The sequence below is a fragment of the Chiloscyllium punctatum genome, chromosome 4, assembly GCF_047496795.1.
Source record: "Chiloscyllium punctatum isolate Juve2018m chromosome 4, sChiPun1.3, whole genome shotgun sequence".
NCBI lineage: Eukaryota > Metazoa > Chordata > Chondrichthyes > Orectolobiformes > Hemiscylliidae > Chiloscyllium > Chiloscyllium punctatum.
Window position 1 is genome coordinate 52,520,856 of NC_092742.1, and position 26,370 is coordinate 52,547,225.

At 40.8% G+C, this 26,370-nt stretch overlaps 1 protein-coding gene across 1 annotated transcript; it reads left to right on the forward strand.

Moving 5' to 3' along the window:
• Positions 1 to 25,967, forward strand: LOC140476309 (prostaglandin D2 receptor-like). Its single transcript, XM_072568712.1, has 2 exons — positions 1 to 1,588; positions 20,902 to 25,967. Exons 1-2 carry the CDS (start codon positions 812 to 814, stop codon positions 21,103 to 21,105), a joined length of 981 nt encoding a protein of 326 aa, XP_072424813.1. The 5' UTR covers positions 1 to 811; the 3' UTR covers positions 21,106 to 25,967.
• The last annotated feature ends 403 nt before the right edge of the window (positions 25,968 to 26,370 follow it).

Sequence of the window (26,370 nt, forward strand, 5' to 3'; positions counted from 1 at the left end):
ATGGCAAGGATGCTTTCCCATTAAGGGCAGCGCTCTCTCGGCTCAAACTTGAGACGTCTCCGCAACTCATTCTCTTTGGGTTGGGTCTGCCTGACGGAGTTGACGCGATGTGTTAGGCTGCTAAACGTGGAAAACAATGGTCCCGCTGAATGAAATTGTCACAGCTGAGAAGCTTATCTCGTGAGCAGAGCTGGGCATACTGGACTGGGACGGGACGGGCTGAGCTGAGCTGGGTGAGGCTAGGTTGGGTCGCAATAGCCGAAGCTGGGACAAACTGTGCTGACCTGGTGAGCTGGGTTAGGACAGGCTGGGTTAGGTTAGGAGAGAGAAGGAGACTGGGCTGAGCTGGGTCAGGGTAGACTTGGTTAGGAGTGTCTGGGCAGAGCTGGGTCGGGGGAGATTGGGTTAAGAGAGACTGGGCTGAGCTGGGTTAAGGTAGACTGTGCTGAGCTGGGTAAGGGTAGACTAGGGCTTTTGACCGAAACGTCGATTTTCCTGCTCCTCGGATGCTGTCTGAACTGCTGTGCTTTTCCAGCACCACTCCAATCCAGAATCTGGTTTCCAGCATCTGCAGTCATTGTTTTTACCAAGGGTAGACTAGGTTAGGACGGGCTGGATTAGGTTGGGAGAGACGAGGCTGAGCTGGGTCTGACTTTCGCCCTCTAACACTAAACATCTGAAGCTCTGCGGAAACCAAAGCCGGACCTCACCAGAAGTCTCTCCAAACCGCTGGGTGAACCTAATTATTTATCTTAAAGTTCTTTACAAAGACATTTCCCGACTTCAGCGCCCCCGGACAAAGACTAAAGCGATGGGATCTTGTGAAAATATCCACAATGTCCAAAAGGACAGCAAAGTAGTGACCAGCATCTTGCTGTTCAGCACCGGACTGCTCGGTAACACCATCGCCCTGGCCATTCTGGGCAAACACAAGTGGAACAGCAAAAAGGTGTCCGTCTTTTACATCCTCGTCACTGGCCTGGTGTTGACTGACCTCTTCGGAAAGTGCCTCATTAGTCCAGTGGTGTTCGCTTCTTACGCCTCAAACCTCACCTTAAAAGCTATGGGGAGTAACAACACCCTGTGTAACTACTTCTCCTTCTCCATGTCCTTCTTCGGCTTATCCTCAATGTTTATCCTGTTCGCCATGGCCCTGGAGTGTTGGCTGTCCATAAGCCACCCGTTCTTTTATCAGGAACATTTCACCAAGCGCCTGGCAGTCCTCATTTTGCCGGTGGTTTACGTTTGCTGCCTACTGTTCTGCTCAATGCCCCTGCTGGGAGTTGGGAGCACAAAGCAGTACTGCCCGGGTACTTGGTGCTTCTTTAACATGAGTAAACCGAGCTCGTCTTTTTCAGTGCTGTACGCCACCCTCATGGCCGTTCTCATCGTCGCTGTGATACTCTGTAACAGTTCCGTTGCTATTAACTTGACCAAAATGTACCGGAGACAAAGGCGGATGAGCAATCCCAACCTGAGCGTGGCTAATCGCTCCCGCCGTCAGTTCAGTCACTCTGAGGAGATGGAGAATCTCATCCTCTTGGTTCTCATGAGTATCATCTTTCTCATTTGCTCCCTGCCTCTCACGGTAAGTTCACCTCCTTTTCTGTTTTGTTTTAGTCCGGTTTACTTCTAAAATAAAACTCCGTCAAGCGAACAAAACACTTAACGAGCGAGCTACACAGCGGAGCGCACGTTTTCATAAACGCAACATATTCGCAATTTCAAAAGGCGCGAAACTTGGAAATAAGCGAGGGCGATTGTAACAGACTTCGGGAGAATATACACGGGCGAAGTCTCGGACTCCATGCAGATTTTAGAGGTTCATGCTCATGTTGGTAGATAAATTATGTAGTAGAATGTAACATTGTCTGCAAGAAAAAAGGTATTTTGAAGGTGACAAGATCATTCAACTTGCATCCGTGGCTTTGTCGATGGACATGACGAGCAGGTGCCGGTGTTGGAATGGGGTGGACAAAGTTAAAAATGACACAATGCCCAGGTTATCGTCCAACAGGTTTATTTGGAAGAACTAGCTTCAGGAGCGGAGATGGAGACAAAGTTTAAAAAAAATCGAAGCAGTTTTACATAACAATGGCTGGAAAATTGTGGCAATCTGCATTTTTCCTGGTATCTGTTCGGAAGGTAACATTGAAAGTGTGCGGGCAGGTTAATAAATGTACTTAATGCAGCAAGGTGAGTTACATCTTTAGATTAACGACTCCTCGGATGTCACAGGTATTAGGAGAGAGTGAGGACTGCAGATGCTGGAGATCAGAGTCTAAAAGTGTGGCGCTGAAAAAGCACAGCCGGTCAGGAGGCATCCGAGCTCGTCTCAGTCTGTGCTTTTCCAGCGCCACACGGTCACAGGTGTTATCCTGGGAGATTGTTCCAAAACAAGTTTCGCTTATGCTTCAGAAACGGGACCGATAGAGGTTAAACAATTAAAAAAAAATCCGGATGATTTGGCAGTGGAAAAGACCGTTCAGTGGTGCATAAAAACATTTCTGGATATAGAAGGGGAAAAAAGACAAAAAAACCCAAACATTTCCTTTTCTCGCAGAAGAATTGCTGGGTTCCACGACTTTAAACAAAACGAACGGACTCGCAGCAGTTTTGCGGCAACTGTCATAGCCGTGAGATGGTTCATTTCGTTGTTGTGGTTAACTGAAAAAAAATGGAATGACTGAAAATGAGATTGCTTGTTTACTACTCATATGAACCTCTTCGCTAAATCTTTGGCAGGAGGAATTTAGCCTTTCCTTTTGACATCAAATATTTCTAGATCATGTGTCCCTTATTATCGTTAAGCAAACTGACGATGATGTCAATCATGGGAATGCATCCCAGAACATTGATTTTTTTTCTGGCAGATTTGTGTGTGAACAATCTGCCAGGCTGTCAAATCTATTGATATATTTGTTAAATGTTTGCACATGAATTATTTAAATTGCCATCAGTACAGATAAACTAAATGCCAGTTCTGATTTTTTACTTTGGCAATCATTCTCCTAGCATCCATTGTACCTTTTGCAGATCACCCATCACAGGACCAAAGTTAGCTCAGCATTCCAAATGTATCTTAGTCAGTTTTTTGTACAAAACTATTGCTCTTTTAGCTTTATATTAGCTACTTTACTTGCCTTATGCATTGCCTCATGCCACTAGTTATGAGCTTTCAGAAATTCGGCTTATTGATATTCCTGAATCTTTTTCCCACTCATGGCAGGAACAGTTAGACAGGAGCTTCCAGGCCAATTTGTTTGAGGTTTGTTATAGCGAAGTTTCTAGAATTTGTTATTAGAGACAGAGTAACTGGCAATTCAGTGACTATCAACTGACTAGAAGACCCAGCACAGCTTTGAATTGAGTAAACCATGGTTAATGAATCTATTGGATTTAACTTTAATGCAGTAATAAACATAGTAAGTAAGGGAGTGCCAATGGATATAATGTGTGGATTTCCAAAAGATACTTGAGATTCAACATAGGAAATAGTTAACAAAATTATGAGCGCACTTGAATATGAGGAAACACATTAGTTTTGATAGAAAATTGGGTAGAAGGTAGGAGTCAGAGAGTCCTAATGGGTATGCATTAAATTGATAGTTATGGTTAGCGATATCAACCAAGAATCAATCCTAGGGTATCAATTGTTGACTATATTTAGAAATAATGTGAAGGAGTAGAGATTTTTTTTTTATCTTGGTTTATTGAGAACACTAAGTGGCAGAGTAAATTGTCTAGGTAGGAGCAGAATGTTGCAAGGGAACATTGATAGATTAAGTGTGCAGAACTGTGGCAAATCATTTTCAGCATTTGAAGATGTCAGTCAATTCATTTTGGATCTAAGAAATGATAAAATATTTCCAAATGGCAGGAAGCTAGAAACTATTGATGAGCAAATGAATTTAGGGTTCAGGTTAAGAAGTTATCTGAAAGCTAGTGGACAATGACAAAAACAATGAAAAGATTGATGAGTTCAGCCTTAATCTCGAAGACTAGAATATGGCGAGGTGTACATTATTTCATGTTTGAACAGCAGAACTAGACTCCATCTTGAGTACTGTTATCACTTACAGCCATTGCATGCCAGATTGGATATATCAGCCTTGGAAGGATTGCAGCGCAGATTCATCAGAATGATACAGGAGCTAAAGGATTATATTGTGGGGAAAAGTTGCTTAAACTAAGATTGTAATTACTTGAATATTGAACATTAAGGAATGATCTAATTGTCATGCCTAAGATGATCAATTAGTTGACAGGATAAATAGACAGTATCTTCTCTGGTGGGGGTCTCTAGAACATGTGAGCATAACCTTAAAATTGATTTGGGGTGATATTAGTTCTTCACACAAAGGGTAATGGGAATTTGAAACACACCTCCTTAAAAATCTGTTGAAGCCAGATCAATTGAAAACTGATTCTGAGGTTGATGGAATGTGATAGGCCAATACATCAGAGTTGTGCTAGGAAGCCAGTTAAATAGAGTTAATAAATGGAATCACTGTAATCAAACTGAATGAATGAGCAGGCTCAAAGAGCTGAATAGCCTACTCCTGATCCTATGTTCCTACATTCATGTTCATTACATATCCTGCTGCATACAGAATGTAGACCATGCAACATTGGTGTTACCTTTGTATGTAATACACTACTTACTTTAACAGTCATAGAGTCATAGAGATGTACAGCACAGAAGCAGACCCTTCGGTCCAACCCGTCTATGCTGACCAGATATCCCAACCCAATGTAGTCCCACCTGCCAGCACCCAGCCCACATATCCCCCCTCCCCCCCCAAATCGTTCCTATTCGTATATCCCATCCAGATGCCGTTTAATTGTTGCAATTGTACTAGTCTCCCACCACTTCCTTTGGCAGCTCATTCCATTAACTTTTGTTAAAAACTTCTGGCAGATATAAACCCATTCCCTTTTTACAAACAAAACTTGAGGAGAAAAATTGCTATTACAATTAGTTTAAAATAAAAACTGAGGTTGCTGGAGATCTGAAATAAAAACAGAGCATGCTGGAGAAACTTAAGTTTGGCAGCATCTGTGGAGAGAAAAACAGTTTACATTTCGAGTCCAGTGAATCTTCATCAGAACTGAAGAAGACGGGGAATGGTGGCATTTATTCTGATGACGGTGGTTGGTGGAGCCTGGGGTTGCTGGTATTGAGCGGCATGGGGAAGGGCATGAGTCGAACATATGGAGATGATGCCCAGGAAGAGGGAGCAAACAGAAATTGAGTTACTGATAAGCTAGGAGAGAGACAAGTGCTGAATGGCTGCTAATGGGAAGTTAGCATGGGAATGGGAATGGCTGCTAATGAATAGTTGAAAATGGGTTGGCTGTGTTGGGAGTAATCCATACAGAGCAAGACCTGGAGGAAGGTGTTCGTGCTCTGAAGTTGCTAAACACAAATGTTCAGTTCTGAGGGCTGAAAGGTGCCTAGTTGGAAGATGAGGTGTTGTTCCTCCTGATTGCATTGAGCTTTGCTGGAGCACTACAACAGTCAGAAATTTTGGCATAAGCATTACTATTGGTTACACAGTCCAGAGAATTTTGACTTTTGGTCTGTGCTCAATTCGATAATTTCAATGACAGACATGACAATTGGACTTGGTAGCCTGGAGAACAAAAGTTTGTTTACTCTTGATTGTGATTCAGTGTGCCTTCTGAAAGGGAATTTGTGAATACTGAGCAATGAAGTCCTTCTGTAGTTGAAGAGCCTGATGACATTCACTACTTAGGTTTACACAAAGAACAGTGGACATTTGGCTGACTTAGTGGAATGTATTCTGTGTGCAAAGGACATTATCTCAGGATAAATCAGTATATCCAGGGCAGAAAGGGTGAGAGCCAGCATAGACATGATGAAGAATAAAATAATTACGTGGTTGTACATTGTTGGAATAAATGACGACATTTACATTTTTCTTGTTTGTCATATTTCATGGAATAAAATCCTGAAGACCAGATTAAATGATCGCCTGATTTGAAACCAATGTTAAACTGTTTCTTATTATACAGAGATTACTAAGTGATGTATGGCATTTATCTGTGGATTCAGAAATATGATTTTGGTTTCCTGTCTTAGCTGGTAGTGATATTTTTTCTCTCAAGTGATACATTTTATGAGTCATGAACAGCAGAGGAAAAACAACTTTAGCATCCTCTTATGTTTGTGACTTGCTAAAGAATGACCTTATCAATATTCATGAAATTGCCTCTGATTAAATGACTCCATCCCAGAGGCAGACTAAAAGAGGATAATGAAATAGTGGGGTCTGTCTTTGGAGAGGTATGTAAGATTGTAAACTATATGCAAGATGTCGATATGGAATAATTCTTTAAACTGTGGAAATCAAGCTCTGAATTTGCAAAAGGTAGGTTTAAGATTCTTAATGGCCCCTCGGCATTGGCGTATGGACCCCTTCCTAATGAAAGATAGTAAATTTGTAAAGTACTTCTCTCACGAATTTAAAACTTTTTTAGAAATTAATTCAGGTACGGCTAGCAACCCATCAATGATGTGGGAGACCATCAAAGCTTACACGCGAGGTTTGATCATCTCCTATTCAGCGACCCAGAAAAAATTGAAGGGAGATCAACAGCGTCTGCTCGAAGCTCGCTTAAAAGCAGCTGAAACAGCATACGCTGATAGGCCTTCTATTATTAAATTGCAAAGGATTATGACTCTTAGGACAGCTCTAAACACTACGCTTACTCAAACGGCTAAGAGGGAAATATTATTTGCAAAACAAAGTTATGTGAATATGGCGACAAAACATGTAGATACTTAGCATTTCTTGCAAAGAAAAAAAAGGCCCCTCAGACTATTACGTCTATCAAGGAAAATAGGGGTATTTTGACTTATGATCATAAACAGATTAATGCGATCTTTAGAGAATTTTATTCTGAGTTATATAAATTGCAAGATTGTGAAGATAGGACTAGGAGGATGCAGTCATTTTTAAAAAAATTGACCTTTCTGGGCCTAACTTCGGAACAGGTATCGGTCCTAAATGCTCCTCTAACAGTCCAAGAAATACTTGATGCAATTAGGCAACTTCAGAGCGGTAAGGCACCGGGCCCAGATGGTTTTCAAGCTGACTTCTATAAAGAATTTACAGAAATATTGGCTGGTCCACTTATGAACATGTATAACTATGCATATAGTCAGGGCTGTCTCCCGCCTTCGCTGAAAGAGGCAAATATCTCTCTTATCCTTAAAAAAGGAAAGGATCCAGAAGATTGTACATCATACAGACCAATATCCTTGCTAAATGTAGATTTTAAAATCCTTTCTAAAACGTTAGCACTGAGACTAGAAAGGGTACTGCCACATATCATAAAGGAAGATCAGACGGAGTTTATTAAGGGCCGTAGTTCATCCAATAATATTAGAAAGGTTTTGAATATGATTCAAGCCTGCCATCAGGGAAAGACACCAGGAGTAGTAGTTTCATTAGACTTGGAAAAGGCACTCGATAGGGTTGAATGGTCATATTTGTTTTACATATTGGAAAGGTTTGGCGTTGGACAGGAGTTTACCAAATGGGTCTCAACATTGTATAGTGATTCCAAAGCAGTTGTGGTTACCAATGGATTAGGTTCAGACAGCTTCAGTGTGGATAGGGGCTGCCGTCAGGGATGTCCTCTCTCGCCATTGTTATTTACGCTAATAATTGAACCACTAGCAGAGGCTATACGAGCTGATCCTAATATAACGGCCTCGAGGATTGGTACAGGTAAACGTAAAATTACCCTTTATGCAGATGATGTTCTTTAATTCCTCAGTAATCCTCTGATGTCCGTACCTCGCCTAATCCAAGTTATTTAGTGCTTTCTCAGGCTATAAAATTAATTTTTCAAAATCGGAGGCTATGCCAATGGGTGGCCTTGCTATGACACCCCATTTAGTGGATGGATCCCTTTTTCCCTTTTGTTGGTCCCTGGAGGGTTTCTTATATTTAGGTATTTTTATTACTCCAGTATTTGGTCAGTTATACAAGGCTAATTTTGTGCATTTACTGGAAAGGATAAGGCAGGACCTCCAGCGATGGGGAGACCTTACAATTTCCTGGCTGGGTAGAATAGCACTAATTAAAATGAATGTCCTACCCCGTCTCCTATATCCTATGAGAATGCTTCCGGTGATGCTGCCGAGGATGGCTCTACATAAATTATTTGGCTGGCTGGGTTCCTTTATCTGGAATCATAGACGGCCCCTCATTAAGCTGAAGAAGCTACAGCTTCCACAGACAAGGGGAGGACTGGACTTCCCAGATTTTAGGAAATATCAGTTAAGTTCCCTATTAAGTTACATAGCTGATTGGATCTTTTCTAATCCACAATCAATCTGGTTGGACATCGAGGCTTCTCAAGTAAAATACCCACTTATTAACCTCTTATTTTCAGACAAGAGGAAAATCATTACAGATCACTGTAAAAACCCGATAATACTAAACACAATTAAGGCATGGAATATAATGCGGCAAAATGAGGGTAATTCACATAAAACATCCCCCTATGCACCGATAATGGGAGCATGGGGATTCCAACCGGGGTTTACACTTGCCACTTTTAAACTCTGGAGATCCAGGGGTATCTCATGTCTAGGGGACCTATTTAAAGATGGGGTCCTGATGTCTTTTGAACAGCTGCGTCAGAAATTCGGATTACCTAATGGAGTCCTCTTTCAATACTTCCAAATTCGAGATTATATACAGAAGAAGACTACGTTATTAGATAGTCTTTATAAATCAGTTAGAGAATGTAGAGTGCTACGACCAGTGGGGGTATCTTCCATCAGTACTATTTATCATTTACTATGTGATGAAGTATCGTGAGATATGGACAATCTGCTTAAAACATGATCAGGATTTGGGACTAGAAATCTCTATAGAAACGTGGAATGATATTTGGGAAAATGCTAGAAGAATTACTATCTGTAACAGAACCCAGGCTATCCAACTGACGATAGGGCCCATATAGCACCGGTTCGATTGGCAAAATTTAAAGCAGGAGCATCTCCAATGTGTCCCAAATGCAAAATAGAGGTGGGCACTCTTGTACATTGCCTATGGACGTGTCATAAGATCCGTAGATATTGGACTAAAATAGGAAGTACCCTGACAGAAATTTTCGGAACGGAAATTAAAGTGGACCCTGTATTTCTCCTTTTTGGGCTTTTCAAACTTTCCCTCCCTGGACATGTACAGGAAGAGACTATTTTCTATTCTCTCTTTTTCTGTGCAAGGAAAAATATTTTGGTGAACTGGGTGGCTGAGGGCCCCCCTGGACTTTCAAATTGGCACAGATTAATTATGGAATGTATTCCCCTTGACTTCCTTACAAATATGGTGCACTGAAAGACCGAATTATTTTATAAAATATGGCAGCCCTTCTTGAATTACATAAATACAGATATTTCGGCTATCCTAACAAGGGCTTTTATTTAATTGAGATTACAAACCTGGCTGGTCCGGGGCCCCTTAGGAGAGGAATCCCGCACGAATATGGGTTTTATTACATTTGATGTTAACACATTCCGAGCATGTAAGAGACTTCAATATACACTCTGGTTTGTTGTAGGTTAGATTAGTAGAAAGTTGAGTTTTGTTTTTTTTTCTTTTTCAGTTTTTTTCTTTTGTTAAATTTTGGCTATTGTATATTTGATTTAATTGTATATCAATGTTTGGATTTGAGAGTTTTGTTTATTTATGTAAACTTGTAAAAATGTTAAATTTCTAATAAAAATATCTATATAAAAAAAAGATTCTTAATGGAAGATTCTTAATGGAAGATTCTTTAAGTTGAGGGATCAACAATTGACAGAGGTAGCGGCAGTTTTTTGATCAGTAAGGGAATTAAGGATGATGGGGAAAAGGCAGGATCGTAACAGATTGCTGCACAAAGAAAAGTTCTTCACCACCCCTTTAGTTCTTTAGTCAATTTGCCTAAATCTGTATTCTCTAGCTATTGACGCTCCTGCCAATGAAAAATGCATTTCTTTTTTTGCCTCTTATCAAAAGGCCCCATCATTTTGAGCATCTTTATTAAATCTCCCTTTAGCTTTCTTTGCTGTGAAGAAAATAGTTCCAGTTTCTTTTGTCTCTTGCCAGCATAAAAGTTAACATCCAAGTTCAGCAGGTAATAGGGAAGGCAAATGGAGTCCCAAGAATCACCAAGAAATAATTAGATACAGCAATGAAAGTACAGTATCATTTTCCAGAATAGGTGAGCTGTTAGAACCTGAAAGACCTTTCATATTCATCAATATCTAGTGATCTTGTTATATAGGGTTTTATATGGGATTGCATGGAATATCCATACAATGAAAAAAATTAGATAGTTTGGGTAGAATTTGATCATGAAGTTAAAACTGTAAACTCTTGAAATTAAGGCGTATAATTAAAGTAGCTAAAATCAGGAGGGCAAAAAAGGGGACATTAGATAGTTTTGGCAAATGGAGTTAAGGAGAATCCGAAGGACAAAAGCGAAACTAGGGAGAGAATAGGGTCCCTCAAAGATCGCAAGGTGGCCTTTGTGTGGAGCCGCAGAAAATGGGGGACATACTAAATGAATATTTTGTACCAGTATTTACTGTGGAAAAGAACATGGAAGATATAGAGTGTGGGAAATAGATGGTGACACCTTGAAAAATGTCCATATTACAGAGGAGGATGTGCTGGATGTCTTGAAATGCATAAAAGTGAATAAATCCCCAGGACCTGATCAGGTGTTCCCTAGCTAGAGAAGTGATTGCTAGACCTCTAACTGAAATATTTGTATCATTAATAGTCACAAGTGAGGTGCCAGAAGACTGGAGGTTGGCAAACATGGTGCCACTGTTTAAGAAGGGCGGTAAAGACAAACCAGGGAACTATAGACCAGTGAGCCTGACGTCGGTGGTGGGCAAGTTGTTGGAGGGAATCCTGGGGGACCGGATATACATGTATTTGGAAAGGCAAGGACTGAATAGGAATAGTCAACATGCCTTTTGTGTGTGGAAAAGCATGTCTCACAAACGTGATTGAGTTTTTTGAAGAAGTAACAAAGAGGATTGATGAGGGCAGAGCAGTAGATGTGATCTATATGGACTTCAGTAAGGCGTTCGACAAGGTTCCCCATGGGAGACTGGTCAGCAAGGTTAGATCTCATAGAATACAGGGAGAACTAGCCATTTGGATACAGAACTGGCTCAAAGGAAGAAGATAGAGGATGGTGGTAGAGGGTTGTTTTTCAGATTGGAGGCCTGTGACCAGTGGAGTGACACAAGGATTGGTGCTAGGTCCACTACTTTTCATCATTTATATAAATGCTTTGGATGTGAGCATAAAAGGTATAGTTAGTAAGTTTGCAGATGACACCAAAATTGGAGGTGTAGTGGACAGCGAAGAAGATTACCTCAGAGTGCAACAGGATCTTGATCAGATGGGCCAATGGGCTGAGAAGTGGCAGATGGAGTCTAATTCAGATAAATGCAAGGTGTTGCATTTTGGGAAAGCAAATCTTAGCAGGACTTATGCTCTTAGTGGTAAGGTCCTCGGGTGTGTTGCTAAACAAAGAGACCTTGGAATGCAGGTAGATAGGATAGTGAAGGCGTTTGGTATGCTTTCCTTTATTGGTCAGAGTATTGAGTACAGGAGTTGGGAGGTCATGTTGCGGCTGTACAGGATATTGGTTAGGCCACTGATGGAATATTGCATGCAATTCTGGTCTCCTTCCTATCGGAAAGATATTGTGAAATTTGAAAAGTTTTAGAAAATATTTACAAGGATGTTGCCAGGGCTGGAGGATTTGAGCTATAGGAAGAGGCTGAAGAGGCTGTCGCTGTTTTCTCTGGAGATTTGAGGCTAAGGGGTGACCTTATGGAGGTTTATAAAAACATGAGGGGCATGGATAGGATAAATGGATAAAGTCTTTTCCCTGGGGTGGGGAAGTCCAGAACTAGAGGCATAGGTTTAGAGTGAGCGGGGAAAGATATAAGAGACTTTAGAGGCAACGTCTTCATGCAGAGGGTGGTACGTGTATGGAATGAGCTGCCAGAAGAAGTAGTGGAGGCTGATACAAGTGCAATTCTGGCTGGGTATATGAAAAGGAAGGGTTTGGAGGAATGTGAGCCGCGTGCAGGCAGATGGAACGAGATTGGGTTGGGATATCTGGTCGGCATGGACCGAAGGGTCTGTTTCCGTGCTGTACATCTCAATGACTCTATGACTCTACTGCCTTCATGAGAAATTAATTTGTCTGTTCTTTTGCCATTCACAATTTTTAAATATCAGTTGTAACTTAATTGTGAACATTCTCACATTTGAATCAAACGTTTGGGGTTTGAGTCTCATTGTACAACTTGAGTAGAAATATCTGGGGTGACATTCCAGATAGAACTGACGGAGTGCTATACTGTTGCTTTCAGATGATATGTTAAATGAGTACTATACCCTCCTTCTCAGGTACACAGAAACGATCACATGGAGTTGTTTTGGAGAAAAGCAGAGGAATGTTCCTAGTGTTTCCACCATACTCATTCCTAAATCAACATAATAAAAACAAACAACCTAGCCATCATAACATTAACTATTCATGGGAATCTGCTGTGTGCAAATTGGCTACATAGTTTCATATTACAACAGAAATAATACTTCATTGATTTAGAGTACTTTGAGACATGGAGTTGATTTTTTTGTCGTCTTTGGTTCTGCTTCTGTGAATATAAAACAGTAAGTTATTGTTATGTTACAAACTAAACAGTGAATACAAAATAACAAGTGGAATTCATTCAGCTTGGAACTGGTTTTTCCAGTGTAGACTAAATGGCAGCAAATTTATTATGTCCAACAAATTGACGTGTCAAATTCTAAATTCAACATTACTTATTGATTGGGTGAGTGCTACTTTCATCCGGTTTCAGATCCTGGATACTGTTTTGGGTAATGATCATTTCAGTGATAAGACCATAAGTTATGTGGGCAGAAGTAGGTCATTCAGCCCATCTAGTCTGCTCTGCGATTCAATGATAGCCTGGCTAATCTGATAATCCTCAACTCCACTTTCCTGCTTTTTCTCTATAAACCATTAATTCCCTTACTATTCAAAAATCTGTCTATCTTAGACCCAGTCTCTACAATCCTCTATGGTAAAGAATGCCTCAGGCTAACTGCCCTCTGACAGAGATATGATGGAAATTCCTCCGTCAAAAATGGGTGACCCCTTATTCTGAGATTATCTCCAGACTCTACCACTAGGGGAACTTCCCACATCTACCCTGACCAGTCCCCAAAGAATTGTGAATGTTTTAATAAAGCTGCCTCTCATTTTTCTTGACTCTAATGTTCGAGTCAACCTGTTCGACTCAACCTGTTCGACCTCTCCTCATAAGACAGTCCTTCCATACCTGGAATCAGTCTGGTGAACCTTTTCTGGACTACCCCCCAAAGCCAGCAAATCTTTTCTTCGATAAGGGGCCTAAAACTGTTCACAATAATCTAGGTATGGTTTAATTCGGACTTTGTAGAGCAAGACTTGCTTATTTTTATACTCCATTCCCTTTGAAATAAAGGCCAACACTCAATTCACCTTCTCTATTACCCACTGAATTTGATGAATCATGAATGATTTATTTATTGTCACATATATCCAGGGAGATACAGTGAAAAATGTTCTGTTGCCAAAATCCAGTGCCATGTTGAGGTACAAATAAAGAATAAAAGAAAATACTTAAGTAGAGTTCATCTTCATCAGCTGGGGTCTCAAACATGGCTCCAGGACGTCTACTGTGTGCCCACTCTGGGCCTAGCACAGTTAGGCATCCCCAATCTGCTACTGCTGCAGCCACACCAGGAGTCCCCACTGACACCACTCTGGTCTCCCTCCAATGTGAGGAAGATGAAAAGAAAAAAAGGGCCTGGAGTGGATGGGCTCAGCCCAAACACAGCCTTGCTCACCAGGAGACATGGCTGAGGTGGAGCCACAGCTGGCTTGTCCTGCCAGATACTTCCTCCTAACCTGCCACACTCTGAGCTTTAAAGAAAACAGAGGAAAAAGGAGAGCAAAAGTGAAGAGATGAGAAGAAAGAAAACAGGGAGGAGTGGATGAGCTCTGGGCTCAGCCCTGCTACACCACCACCACCTTGAATTGTAGTAAATTGGATGCTAACTTTTTGTGACATGAAAAGACTAGAAAAGCTGGAATCATTTTTTTGAAGCAAGTAAAGCTAAAGGGAGATGTAATAAAGATGCTCAAACTTATGAGGCCTGTTGATAAGAGGAAAAAAAGAGATGCATTTTTCACTGGCTGGACAGTCAATAACCAGAGAACATAGATATAGGAAAATTGGCTTAAAGAAGGGAAGAAGAAATTTTTTAGATCTTGATCTCCAGTGCTGATATCATTTCTCACTACAGACTGATTTTTTTCCTTTACTACTTTTGTAAAGTTCCATCACCTCCTTTTCCTTCCTGCTTATCCAGCCAAAACACTGAGTACCCTTAGATATTCAGTTTCCAAATCTGGTCTCCCTGCAACTATATCTCAGTCATCACTACCAAACCATACTCATTTGTCGATATTTACACTCATTAATTTTATTCAAAATGCTTTGTGCATTCAGATAAAAAGACTTTAAGATTGTTTTCTGTTAGCAAATTTCCCTACTGTTGTTTGATTCCTTGGTGCAAAATAATATTTATACATTTGGTCCCTTCCTTTCATTTTCTGTAGCAATCAGGTCATTTTGAAAAGGATAAGGTTGCTGAAGTGTGGGAAGAGAAAATGCAAACAAAGACTGGAAAAGCACCATGTATAAAATTCTTTACATCAAACTTGATTAATTTTGACCAAGGGCTTACAGCTCGATATAGGGACCTGAAAGTGTGCCTAATGACAAACAATTCAAGGAACTAAATTGGACATATTCTCCTTTTCTGCCTCTGTCACATGATAGGAAATTTCTGGAAATGTAAAGCTGGAAATTGCAAATATGCAGCCCTTGAACTTCAGTCCATTATTTTTTGAATTACAATTGTGTGATTTTCTGATGTATGCATCAGAAGAGGTACTGTAATCTGTAATCAGTGAGCATATCACTGTAGAAACCATAAGCTAAAGGCCCCTCAGATACAAAGTCAGTTTCTGTACCAATCCCGATCAAACTCAATACCATGAAATTGCAGGTTTTGGGGAACATTCAATGTATGTGTATATCTTAAACTGGAGTCATAGAGATGTACAGCACAGAAGCAGACTCTTTGGTCCACTTGTCCATGCCGACCAGATAACCTAATCTAGTCCCATTTGTCAGCATTTTGCCTATATCCCTCTAAGCTTTTCCTATTCATATACACATCCTGATGCCTTTTTAAAAGCTGTAATTGTACCAGCCTCCACCACTTCCTCTGGCAACTGATTCCACATATGCACCAATCTTTGTGTGAAAAAGTTGCCTCTTAGGTCCCTTTTCCCCTCTCACCCTAAATCTATGCCTTCAAGTTCTGGACTCCCCTACCCCAGGGAAAGGACCTTGTCTATTTATCCTATCCATGCTCCTCCTGATTTTATAAACATCTATAAGGTCACCCCTCAGCCTCTGATACTCAATGGAAAACAGCCTCAGCCTCTTCAGCCTTTCCCTAGAGCTCAACTCCTCTAACCTTGGCAGCATCCTTGTAAATCTTTTCTGAACCCTTTCAGGTTTCACAAAATCCTTCATATAGAAGGGAGACTGAAATTGCACACAATATTCCAAAAGTGGCCCAATCAATGAACTGTACAGCTGCAACATGACCTTCCAGCTCCTATACTCAATGCTCTGACCAATAAAGTCAAGCATACTAAACACTTTCATCACTATCCTATCTACCTGCTACTCTTCTTTCAAGGAACTATGAACCTGCACTCCAAGAATTCATTGTTCAGCAACACTCCCCAGAACCTTACCATTAAGTGTATAAGTCCTGCCCTGATTTCCCTTTCCCAAATGCAGCACCTCACATTTATCTAAATTAAACTCCCTCTGCCACTCCTCAGCCCATTGGTCCATCTGATCCTGTTGTACTCTGAGATAACGTTCTTCGCTGTCCGCTACACCTCCCATTTTGACTCATCTGCAAACTTACTAACTACTATTGAATCAAATCTGCAAAATTGGTCACTTTTGTTCAATGAAAGATGTGCTTTTTAAACTGATTAAAAGCATTTACCTGTGTAAATATTCAGAGATTCTCAAGGTGTTTATGTAACCAGGTAAAACAACTAAGTGACCAAGTACAATAATGTACTAGTGCTGTACCAGGATAACAAATCTGCTTCCAGGACACCCTGGGGGGTGAATAGGGACAACAAAGTTCAGACCTAGTTTTCTATAACTTCCAAAAGGTGGATTTGGTAGATGATGATGATGCAGGTAATAACTTACTTTCTCAGCACCTAGAATCATAAACAAACTGAAAGTACCATCTACTGCTCCCTATCCATTTAATATGGGTCTGTTTTATGAAGGCAGAGGACTTGCAGGTAGCCAGCCATGAAAACTTGTTCAATCCACTACCCAGTGTATTTAAGATTGTTAAAGAGCTCATTGAAGGAATGTTGAGATTTTGGTTGAGATGCACAAGTTGCACTCTGGGTTGGATTGCTCAGAAGCATGGAGGTGAATCCATGTGTGAACCAGTCAAGACCACCCCAACAAATGAGGTGAACACATGAACGGGGGGACAGTCAAGAAGAGCACAGCAGTTGGGCTGGTCACTGAGGAGCCTCTTTCTGTGGTCAGGAAACAAAAGGGTTGTCAACCAGACCCTCAACTAAAGGCCTGTCATCAAGGGGGCATAAAAGAATGGGGCACAACTGCCAAACACAACTGGGAGACCACCTCAATAGCTGGATTGTGATTCTCAGAATTTGGATCCAGTGATGAGGAGCAACATTCTTTGCAAGAAGGGCAGAACTGGTGACCTCACATCTTACAATTCTTCTCACCGTGCATTGCCAGTAGCTGTCAGAATCAGTGTAACCGTGAACATTTTTATCCCTGGCTTCATCAAAGAATTATCTGCAGATCCTAGCGGTATCTGACAAACAGCTGCACACTGATGCATCTTGCAGCCCACTGATGACCTGTTTGCTAAAGCTGGGCAAGATATTCAATCTCATACAACTGGATCATCTCAGGCAAAGTGAGAGGTATCATTGCTTGCACCAAAGTGCCTGTTAAAGAACCCAGTGAGAAGCCAGTTGGATCCATCAACAGAAAGACCATCCACTCTCTGTGTTCAGATGGTATGTGGCCACAACAGCTTTCACAAAGCATGCGTGTGTCATCCTCCTCTGTCAATCCAGGCCATTTTGCATTCCCGTATAGCTTTTCATGAGGTTAGCTACTTTCTCAATGGAGGGATTCATGCACTCAAAGCCCTGAACCCTGCTGACTTGCCAGCTCAATGGGCCTGCCCTGTTTCAGGGCATTCCTTCCATCTAAGAATTCCACTAACTATTTGTGCTCACCATCAAGGATGCTCATTTCACCTTCCCTAACATGCTCATGGTTGGCTAGCAATCTCCTTGACTGCCTCCTCCATGGTGGTGATGGTGTACAAGGATGGACTTATTCCAACCATTGGGGACTTTAATAGGCATTGCAAACCAGTTCTCCTGCAAGGCAAAAATAGGCAGACACAAAGAACTGTTGGTCTAAGTGATCAGTGCCTCATTCGAGGCTGCTTGTGCCAGTACTGACAGGTCATCAGCACTTCGCTCCTGTTTAGGAGTATCATGCAGCCTCAGGTGTGCCTGCTGGAGATTGAATGTTCAGAGGCCTGTCTTGTGGGTCTATTGCATTCCCCTCAACTGAACAAGTAAGATCATTGAGCCCTTTGTTGCACTGGACCCAGTTCCTTCTCACCACTATCTGCTCACTGTCTCTGTCACCTTGAATCAATACTGTTTTGATGGTAGGGGGGGTGGCTTTACTCTGTGCCAATTTTTGGAGCAAAGGACTGTCCTCCTCTTCCTCACTGTTGTGTAGTGATTTTCTAGGTTGGCACCATCAAATTGAAGGGCAACTGTGGCCCAGGTTCCTGATGATGAGCTTCAAGGTATGCAGCATTTCAATTGGTAAGCTGGTAGCTGTAGTAATGGCTGACATGTTCTATTTAAATTGGACCATCTCTCTTTTAGGCTGCCTCTGTTTCTAGCCCCACAGCCATTAATTGGCTGCCAAGCCTACCCTTAACCATCTGTCCCCAATAGAAAATCAGGGGCTATGACCTTTACCCCCTCTCTAGCAGCAAATGGAACATGGAAATCATCTTGAACCTTGATTTCCTGAGTAACAAGGAAAATCAGGCCATGTCAAAAATTGGTGGGTTCAAGTCCCATTTCAGTTTTTCTTTATATTAACTGAGGAACTAGCTCTTTAAGTCCATCATAACAAAAACAAAAGTTCAAAGAAAACTTAAATTGAAATTAAAATAACATTTTGAGGGGAGATACCACATTCCAGTGCCTGTGGTGCCCATCAGTCATGGAAGGCTTCAAGCATCACAGTTTACACTTTGCACACTCACCACACACACCCAGGCATCCACATAAATATTAAAGACGGTAGGAAGTCAGTCATGGCCACGTTGTCTGGGCTTATTCTAGAGACTTTGATCATTCAGGAGGTAGCTGAAAGAGGGAGTCATGCATGTTGTCTCCCTTCTGTTCATTTATCCCTCAACTAACACAAGATGGATGACTTATTTTCTCCTATTATCATATTCTTGTTTGGTAATCTGCTGTCAGCAAATTAGTCTCAGTAACTCTTACTATTAGAACTGTGATTGCATTCCAAAAAGTGACTGGTTCGCATGGTTGGCTAGACAGATGCCTTCCACTATAAGGTTATGCCAACCATATGGGTTCAATTCCTGCACCTCCTGAAGTCACCTTAAAAGTCCCAGCTTCTCAACCTCTCCCATGCAGTTCCACCTAAAATGTGCTGACTTTCAGGTTTAACCACCACCAACTTATAGGAAAATAGGTGATGTCACTTTTTACACTCTGAAGTAATTCTTTCAGCTATGAAATGCTTTAAGACATATGAGGTCATAAAAGCTGCAAAATCAAAGTCTTTGTTTTTTTTTAAGCATGCCAGTATACTTAATGAATAGCAGCAGAAGTAACTTATTTGGCTTGTTGTGCCTACTCCACCCATCAACATGAACATGTCTGATCCTTTTTGTCAATGCCATATGTCTTTCCTTTGCCATTACTGCTCGACCCCTTTAGCTCCTAGAAATTGATCTCTTTCTGAAACATATTCAGTGTGTTACCCTAAGCAGCCTTTTGTGGTAAAGAATTTCATAGGTTCACCACCCTATGAATGAAGAAATTTCTCCTCAGCTCAATCTGAAATGATTTACTCTGTATTCTGTCTCTAAGCTAGCCCTAGCCTTTTATGCCCAACGGGTGCATCCACCATGTGGTCAATGAACTGTAGACTAATATAAACCCCTCTTATTTGTAAGGACTCAAGTTAAAGAAGACCAACTCTCAAGCTTTTGGTTTAAATAGGGTTAAGGTTAATTTATTACAAGTTATTACTGAAGGTTTACTTAGGGATAAAAAGATATTAACAGAAATGTTTGATATTGTGATTAAAACATGCACCTATAAGATAAGAGACAGTCCCACTACATTTCTGTTAGGGCCTGTTGGATGAGTTCTTTATTGTTGAAATGCAAAGATGAATATTTAAAGTCAGATCCAGGAGCTGCAATGTTTTCTGTTATTGCATAATTGCTGTTTTGTTGTGTATATCGAGCAGAAATTCAGAAGATTTTGGAAGAGAGAAAATACCTGGTTTTTAGTTCTGCAGATGTGGAATTTTTAGCAGCTCAGTTTCTTTACACCAAACCAAGAGCTGTTTTCAGATGTCTCTCTTTTTTTCTCTCTCTCCTTCACTTACTTTCTGACTGATGAGATACTTTCTTCAAGATGGGATTTCCCTTTGTCATCCTTTAACAAAGGAGGGTGGTTCTCAAAGGTGCCTTCAAAATGTCTGTTTTTCACTGGGTTTCTCTATGTAGTTCCTAGCTCAAAATGCCAGTCTATTAATTTTGAGGAATCGAGGCTTCCACAAAGCAAAACAAAATCATTTATAGAACATAGAACAAAGGAAAGTACAGCACAGAACAGGCTCTTTGGCCCATAACATTGAGCCGAGGAATATTCCTAATCTATAATAAAATAACCTAACCTATGCATCCCTCAATTCACTGCTGTCCATGTATATGTCCAACAGTCACCTAAATGTCCCTAATGACTCTGCTTCCACCACCACTGCTGGCAACGCATTCCATGCATTCACTACTCTCTGTGTAAATAACCTACCTCTGATGTCTCCTCTATGCCTTCCTCCTAACACCTTAAAACTATGACCCCTCGTGCCAGTCAATCCTGCCCTGGGGAAAAATCTCTGGCTTTTATGATGAGTCCGTTTGAAGTTCTTTCTCATGTTTCCTATTAAAGAGGAGTAAAGATAAATTCTAGAACGGTTTTAGAAAGTCAGAATTCTAAAAAGTTTTAGAATGTGCCTAATCACCCAATCACACTTGTAGAATGATGAGTTGTTTCAAATCCATTTTGGTTTAAAAGTAAAACATGGAATCTGGTTACTGCCTAAAACACTGCAAACTTGTTCTGAATCTATAACCTTTCTCTGGATCAACAAGTCACAATTTGTTCAGTTATTTCTATAAATTAATTTTAGAATCCAGCTTTTCTTTATTACTTAAGACCTAAAAGACAGCATCATTTAATGTATTTCCTATTGTCAAGCACATTTAAATTTGATGCTTCATATAATGAAAGTTTCTTAAATCATACCTTCTTTCATCTTCATAGGTCCGGGCATATATTGGTGCTTTTGCTCCTGATGAAAGCGAAGAAGGAGATCTGATTGCTCTAAGGCTTGCATCTGTGAATTCAATCGTTGACCCATGGGTTTTCATCATATTCAGGACCTCTTTATTTCGAAAGTTACTTCTCATGTGTTGCAAGTTTTCTCCTCCAACCCTGCGTGTGGAATCTTGGAGTATAAATCACTAAAGACTGCTTTAATCTAATTTTTTTATTGTCTTGTCCTTCCTTTGATTTGTCCAATTACAGAAAAGCCTATCAAGTAAGACATGAGTGACAAAATCCAATAGCCTAACAAAAAAACCTTTAATGTTCTGAATGGAACTTTTCCTATTGGAACTGGAGGAGAGAAACCTAATATGGCAATTAAATTATATCCTTGTTGCACATCACTTGGAAATTGCAAGATATGTTTTCTGATAGGTTTACATGCCTAACGCATGTATGTTTGTTACCATCAAGTGCATCTAACTGCTGTCCAGAATGCACTGTTGAGGGCCTACATTTGTCTTTAATACATAGAGTCATTCTAAGTTGATTGATATTTTTTAGGTCAGTCTGAATTTCAAATATAAATGGCACTCTGGACTAAGCTCCTTCTCACAATGATTCATCTGTAGACAAAATTGAAGCTCTAGCCTGCTTTCAATTCTAAAAGCAGCTACTGTACTTGGAACTCTGTAATGACGGGAGACTCACAGGAGGACAATGGAAAATTTTAGGTATATGCCCTGAAAGCATCCCTAAAGAGGTCAAAAATTCCACAAACCTATCAAAATGTAATTCATTTGAGAAGGCACCGTGCACTTTGAAAGACTACATCAAGATCATAGGTAGGCAAAGTCGAGACACTCAACATGGTGCACAGATCTCCCAATAACCCAACCCTTCATGAACCACCTGTCCTGCAAATGCGAAATCTGCAGATTGTGTATTAAACTTTTGAATCATCTCAGAACGCATCAAACTGGAATGGAAGCAAGTCATCCTGAATTATGAGGGACTGTCTAAGAGATAATCGTTTCATATGCAGTTTTACTGGGGACTAAAAGCAATGCTAATCCAGAAAACCAAAATTTCTGCAAAATATCTCAGCCCTTTACTGCCCTAGCAAGGCTTGATTCTGGCTACAAAGAGGGTAAAATTCAGTATGGGGTTGTTCTGTCAAAGAGCTTCAATTTTTACGGGTCACAGAGAGACATTTGGAAATCTTAAATCTTCTCAATGTTCAAATAGTTACACTAGTGATGTTACTATTGCATCCACATAATATAGATGAATATTTTAATTATTCATTTTGACGAATCTATGCGCTTGACATTCTGTGAAATAGTAAGTGCGCTCTTTACATATGGTTTAAAGTCCTTGTTATATCTTCTACTTACATACGTAATTCTAGAGAATATTTGTTGTTATTATGTAGGCACTATATTTACATATTTGTTTCTTTCTCCAATTTCCATGCCTTTATTTTTCCTTTCTGAAGGCTTTGTGTCATACAAGGGTAAACTTGTGTGTCAATAACTCTCCAATATTTTAACAAAGTGGCCAGTCTTCGTGTGCCCTCATCAATAGGTTCTGAGGGAGGGATTATAGCAGAAGGGAAATCTGTCTTAGTGTCATAGAATTATACAGATGTACAGTACGGAAACAAACCCTTCAATGCAACTCGTCCATGCTGACCAGATATTCTAAATGAATCTGATTCCATTTGCCAGCACGTGGCCCATATCCCTCTAAACCCTTCCTATTCATATATCCAACCAGATGTCTTTTAAATGTTGTAATTATACCAGCCTCCATCAGTTCCTCTGGCAGCTCATTCCATACATGCACCAACATTTGCACGAAAAAGTTGCCCCTTAGGTCCCTTTCAAATCTTTCCCCTCTCAACCTAAACTTATGCCCTCTAGTTCTGGACTCCCCCACCCCAGGGAAAAGACCTTGTCTATTTACTCTATCATGCCTCTCACAATTTTATAAACCTCTGTAAGGTCACCCCTCAGCCTCTTATGCTGCAGGGAAAACAGCCCCAGCATCTTCAGCCTCTCCCTATAGATCAAACCCTCCAGCACTGGCAACATCCTTGTAAATCTTTTCTGAACCCTTTCAAGTTTCACAACATCCTTCCTATAGGAGGGAGTGCAGAATTGCAAGCAATATTTCAAAAGTGGCCTAATCAATATCCTGTACAGCTGCAACATGACCTCCCAACTCCTATACTCAATGTCGTGACCAATGAAGGCAAGCATATTAAACACTTTCTTCACTTTCCTATCTACCTTTGACTCTACTTTCAAGGAACTATGAAGCTGCACTCCCAGGTCTCTTTGTTCAGCAACACTTCCTATTAACTTATCATTAAGTGTGATTTGCCTTTCCCAAATGTAGAACCTCACATTTATCTAAATTAAACTCCATCTGCCACTCCTTGGCCCATTGGCCCATCTGATAAAGATTTTGTCGTACTCTGAGGTAACCTTCTTCTCTGTCCACTACACCTCCAATTTTGGTGTCATCTGCAAACTAACTAATTATACTTCCTAGGTTCACATCCAAATTATTTATATAAATGCCAAAAATCATTGGATCCAGCACCAATCATTGTGGCGCTCCACTGGTGACAGGCCTCCAGCCTGAAAACAACCCTCCACCACTCTCTGTGGCTGGTTCTTCCAGTATTCCATGTGATCTAACTTTGCTTACCAGTCTATGAATAGGAACCTGGTCGAAAGCCTTACTGAAGCCCATATAGATCACATCCACTACTCCACCCCCATCAAGTCTCTTTGTTACTTCTTCAAAAAACTCAATCAAGTTTGTGAGACATGATTTCCCACACACAAAGCCATGTTGACTATCCCTAATCAGACCTTACCTTTCCAAATACATGGAAATCCTGTCCCTCAGGATTCCCTCCAACAACTTGTCCACCACTGATGTCAGACGCACTGGTCCAAAGTTCCCTCGCTTTTCCTTACCACATAGTGGCACCACATTAGCCAACCTCTAGTATTCAACCACCTCACCTGTGATAATTGATGATCCAAATATCACAGCAAGAGGCCCATCAATCACTTCCCTAGCTTCCCACAGAGTTTTAGGGTACATCTGATCATGGTCGAGAGTGGGGTGCTTTCCTGATGAAGAGCTCTTGTCTGAAATGGCGATTCTCTTGCTCCTTGGATGCTGCCTGACCTGCTGTGCACTTCCAACACCTCATTCATGACTCTGATCTCCAGCATCTCCAGTCCTCACTTTCTCCTACATCTCATCAGGTACTGGGGATTTATCCAACTTTATGCATTTTAAGACATCCACCACCTTCTCTTCTGTAATATGGACATTTTTCAAGTTGTCACCACCTATTGCCCCACATTCTATGTCTTCCATCTCCTTCTGCACAGTAAACACAAATGCAAAATACCTGTTTAGTATCTCCCCCATCTCCTGCAGTCCCACACGTAGGCTGCCTTGCTGATCTTTGAGGGGTCCTATTCTCTCCCTAGTTACTCTTTTATCCTTAAGGTAATATATCTCATATTCCATTTTTGCCCTCCTGATTTCCCTCTTAAGTATTTTCCTACAGACTTTACACTCTTCTAAGGATTTACTCGATCTCTGCTGTCTATACCTGACATATGCTTCCTTCTTTCTCTTGACCAAAACCTCAATCTGTCTGGTTGTTCAGCTTTCCCTAAACCTACCAGTCTTACCTTTCACACCAGCAGGAACATATTGTCTCTGGACTCTCGTTATCTAATTTTTGATAGCTTCCCGATTTTCAGCCTTCCCTTTACCCACAAATATCCACACCCAATCAACTTTTGAAAGTTCTTGCCTAATACCGTCAAAATTGGCCTTCCTCCAATTTAGAACTTCAACTTTCAGATCCTTTTTCATCACTATTTTAAAACTAATAGAATTATGGTTGCTGGCCCCAAAGTGCTCCCTCACTGACACCTCAGTCACTTGCCCTACTTTATTTCCCAAAGTAGGTCAAGTTTTGCACCTTCTGTAGTAGGTACATCCACATACTAAATCAGAAAATGCCCTGTACACACTTAACAAATTCCTCTCCATTTAAACCCTTAACACTATGACGATCCTAGTCCATGTTTGGAAAGTTGAAATCCCTGACCAGAACCAGCCTGTTATTCTTACACATAACTGACATCTCCTTACAAATTTGTTTCTCAATTTCCGGCTGACTATTGGAGGGTGTCTATAGCACAATCCAAATAAGGTAATCATCCCTTTCTTATTTCTCAGTTCCACCCAAATAACTTCTCTGAACACATTCCTAGGAATATCCTCTCTAAGTACAGCCGTAATGTTATCCCTTATCAAAAATGGCACTCCCCACTCTCTCTTGTCCCCCTTTGTATCTTTCCTGTAGCATTTGTATCCTGGAACATTAAGCTGCCAGTCCTGTCCATCCTTGAGCCACGTCTCTATAATTGCTGTGATATCCCAGTCTCTGTCCTTGACAAATATCATTATTTTCCAACACAGACCACTATTTTTGTGAACATTTGAAGGAATAGGGGATAGTCTATTCTCCTTCCTGGGCCTAGGTACAGTGAAGAGTATTAGAGATCCCCCATTATCACTCTAGCTGGGTTAGCTAACTGGACTGAACCACATGGCTATGAATTGTAAATAAATATATTAAGTCACTTGAGAGTCTGCTCAGCTGCCAGTTGTAAAAATAAAAGCTAACTAGCATGTTATCATTGGCATCAAAGATGTTATATAAAAACGTATAATGTGAAATGAAATGTGAAATCTAATCATTTATATCGTGCTACAACATTTGTTAGGAAAAAATGTTGGAATCTAAACATGTCACCTGACTCTGCAGGAGATACATAGTTCCCAGCTTTTGAAAATGTTTCAGAGACAGCACTCTCTTTAAGGCTTCATTGTCATTTAAAAAAAATAAGTAAATGAAATGCATGTGTCCTGTATATATCCATGAATGTTGTCCAACAGGTTACTGAAACTGATCTGTGATCCAGAATTGAATGGTTTTGAATATAGCAATCCAGATTTGGTGAATAAGTTTATATATAATTGTGAATGTGAATAAATACATATGCATGTTTAAATAACATCTTGTGTGTAACATTGAGATGAAATACAAGAAACATTTTAACTGTTGGCTGCCTGCTTAGTGCAGGTACAATGAGTCGAAAGTGTGGTGCTGGAAAAGCACAGCAGGTCAGGCAGCATCTGAGGAGCAGGAAGCCCTTCATCAGGAATGAGACTGGGAGCCGAAAGGGTGGTGAGATAAATGGGAGGGGGAGGGGGTGGGGGTGGGGATGGGGCTGGGGGAAGGTAGTTGAGAAAGTGATAGGTAGATAAGAGTGAGGGAGAAGATGATAAGTCGGAGAGGACGGTGGAGCAGGTAGATGGGACAGGTCAGGAGGGTGGTGCCAAGTTGGTGGTTTG

Excerpts from the sequence above, each read along its gene's own strand:
- LOC140476309 (XM_072568712.1), top strand. The coding sequence starts at position 812 with ATGGGATCTTGTGAAAATATCCACAATGTCCAAAAGGACAGCAAAGTA. Across the intron at positions 1,589-20,901 it reads TTTGCTCCCTGCCTCTCACG|GTCCGGGCATATATTGGTGC; the intron begins GTAAGTTCACCT and ends TCATCTTCATAG.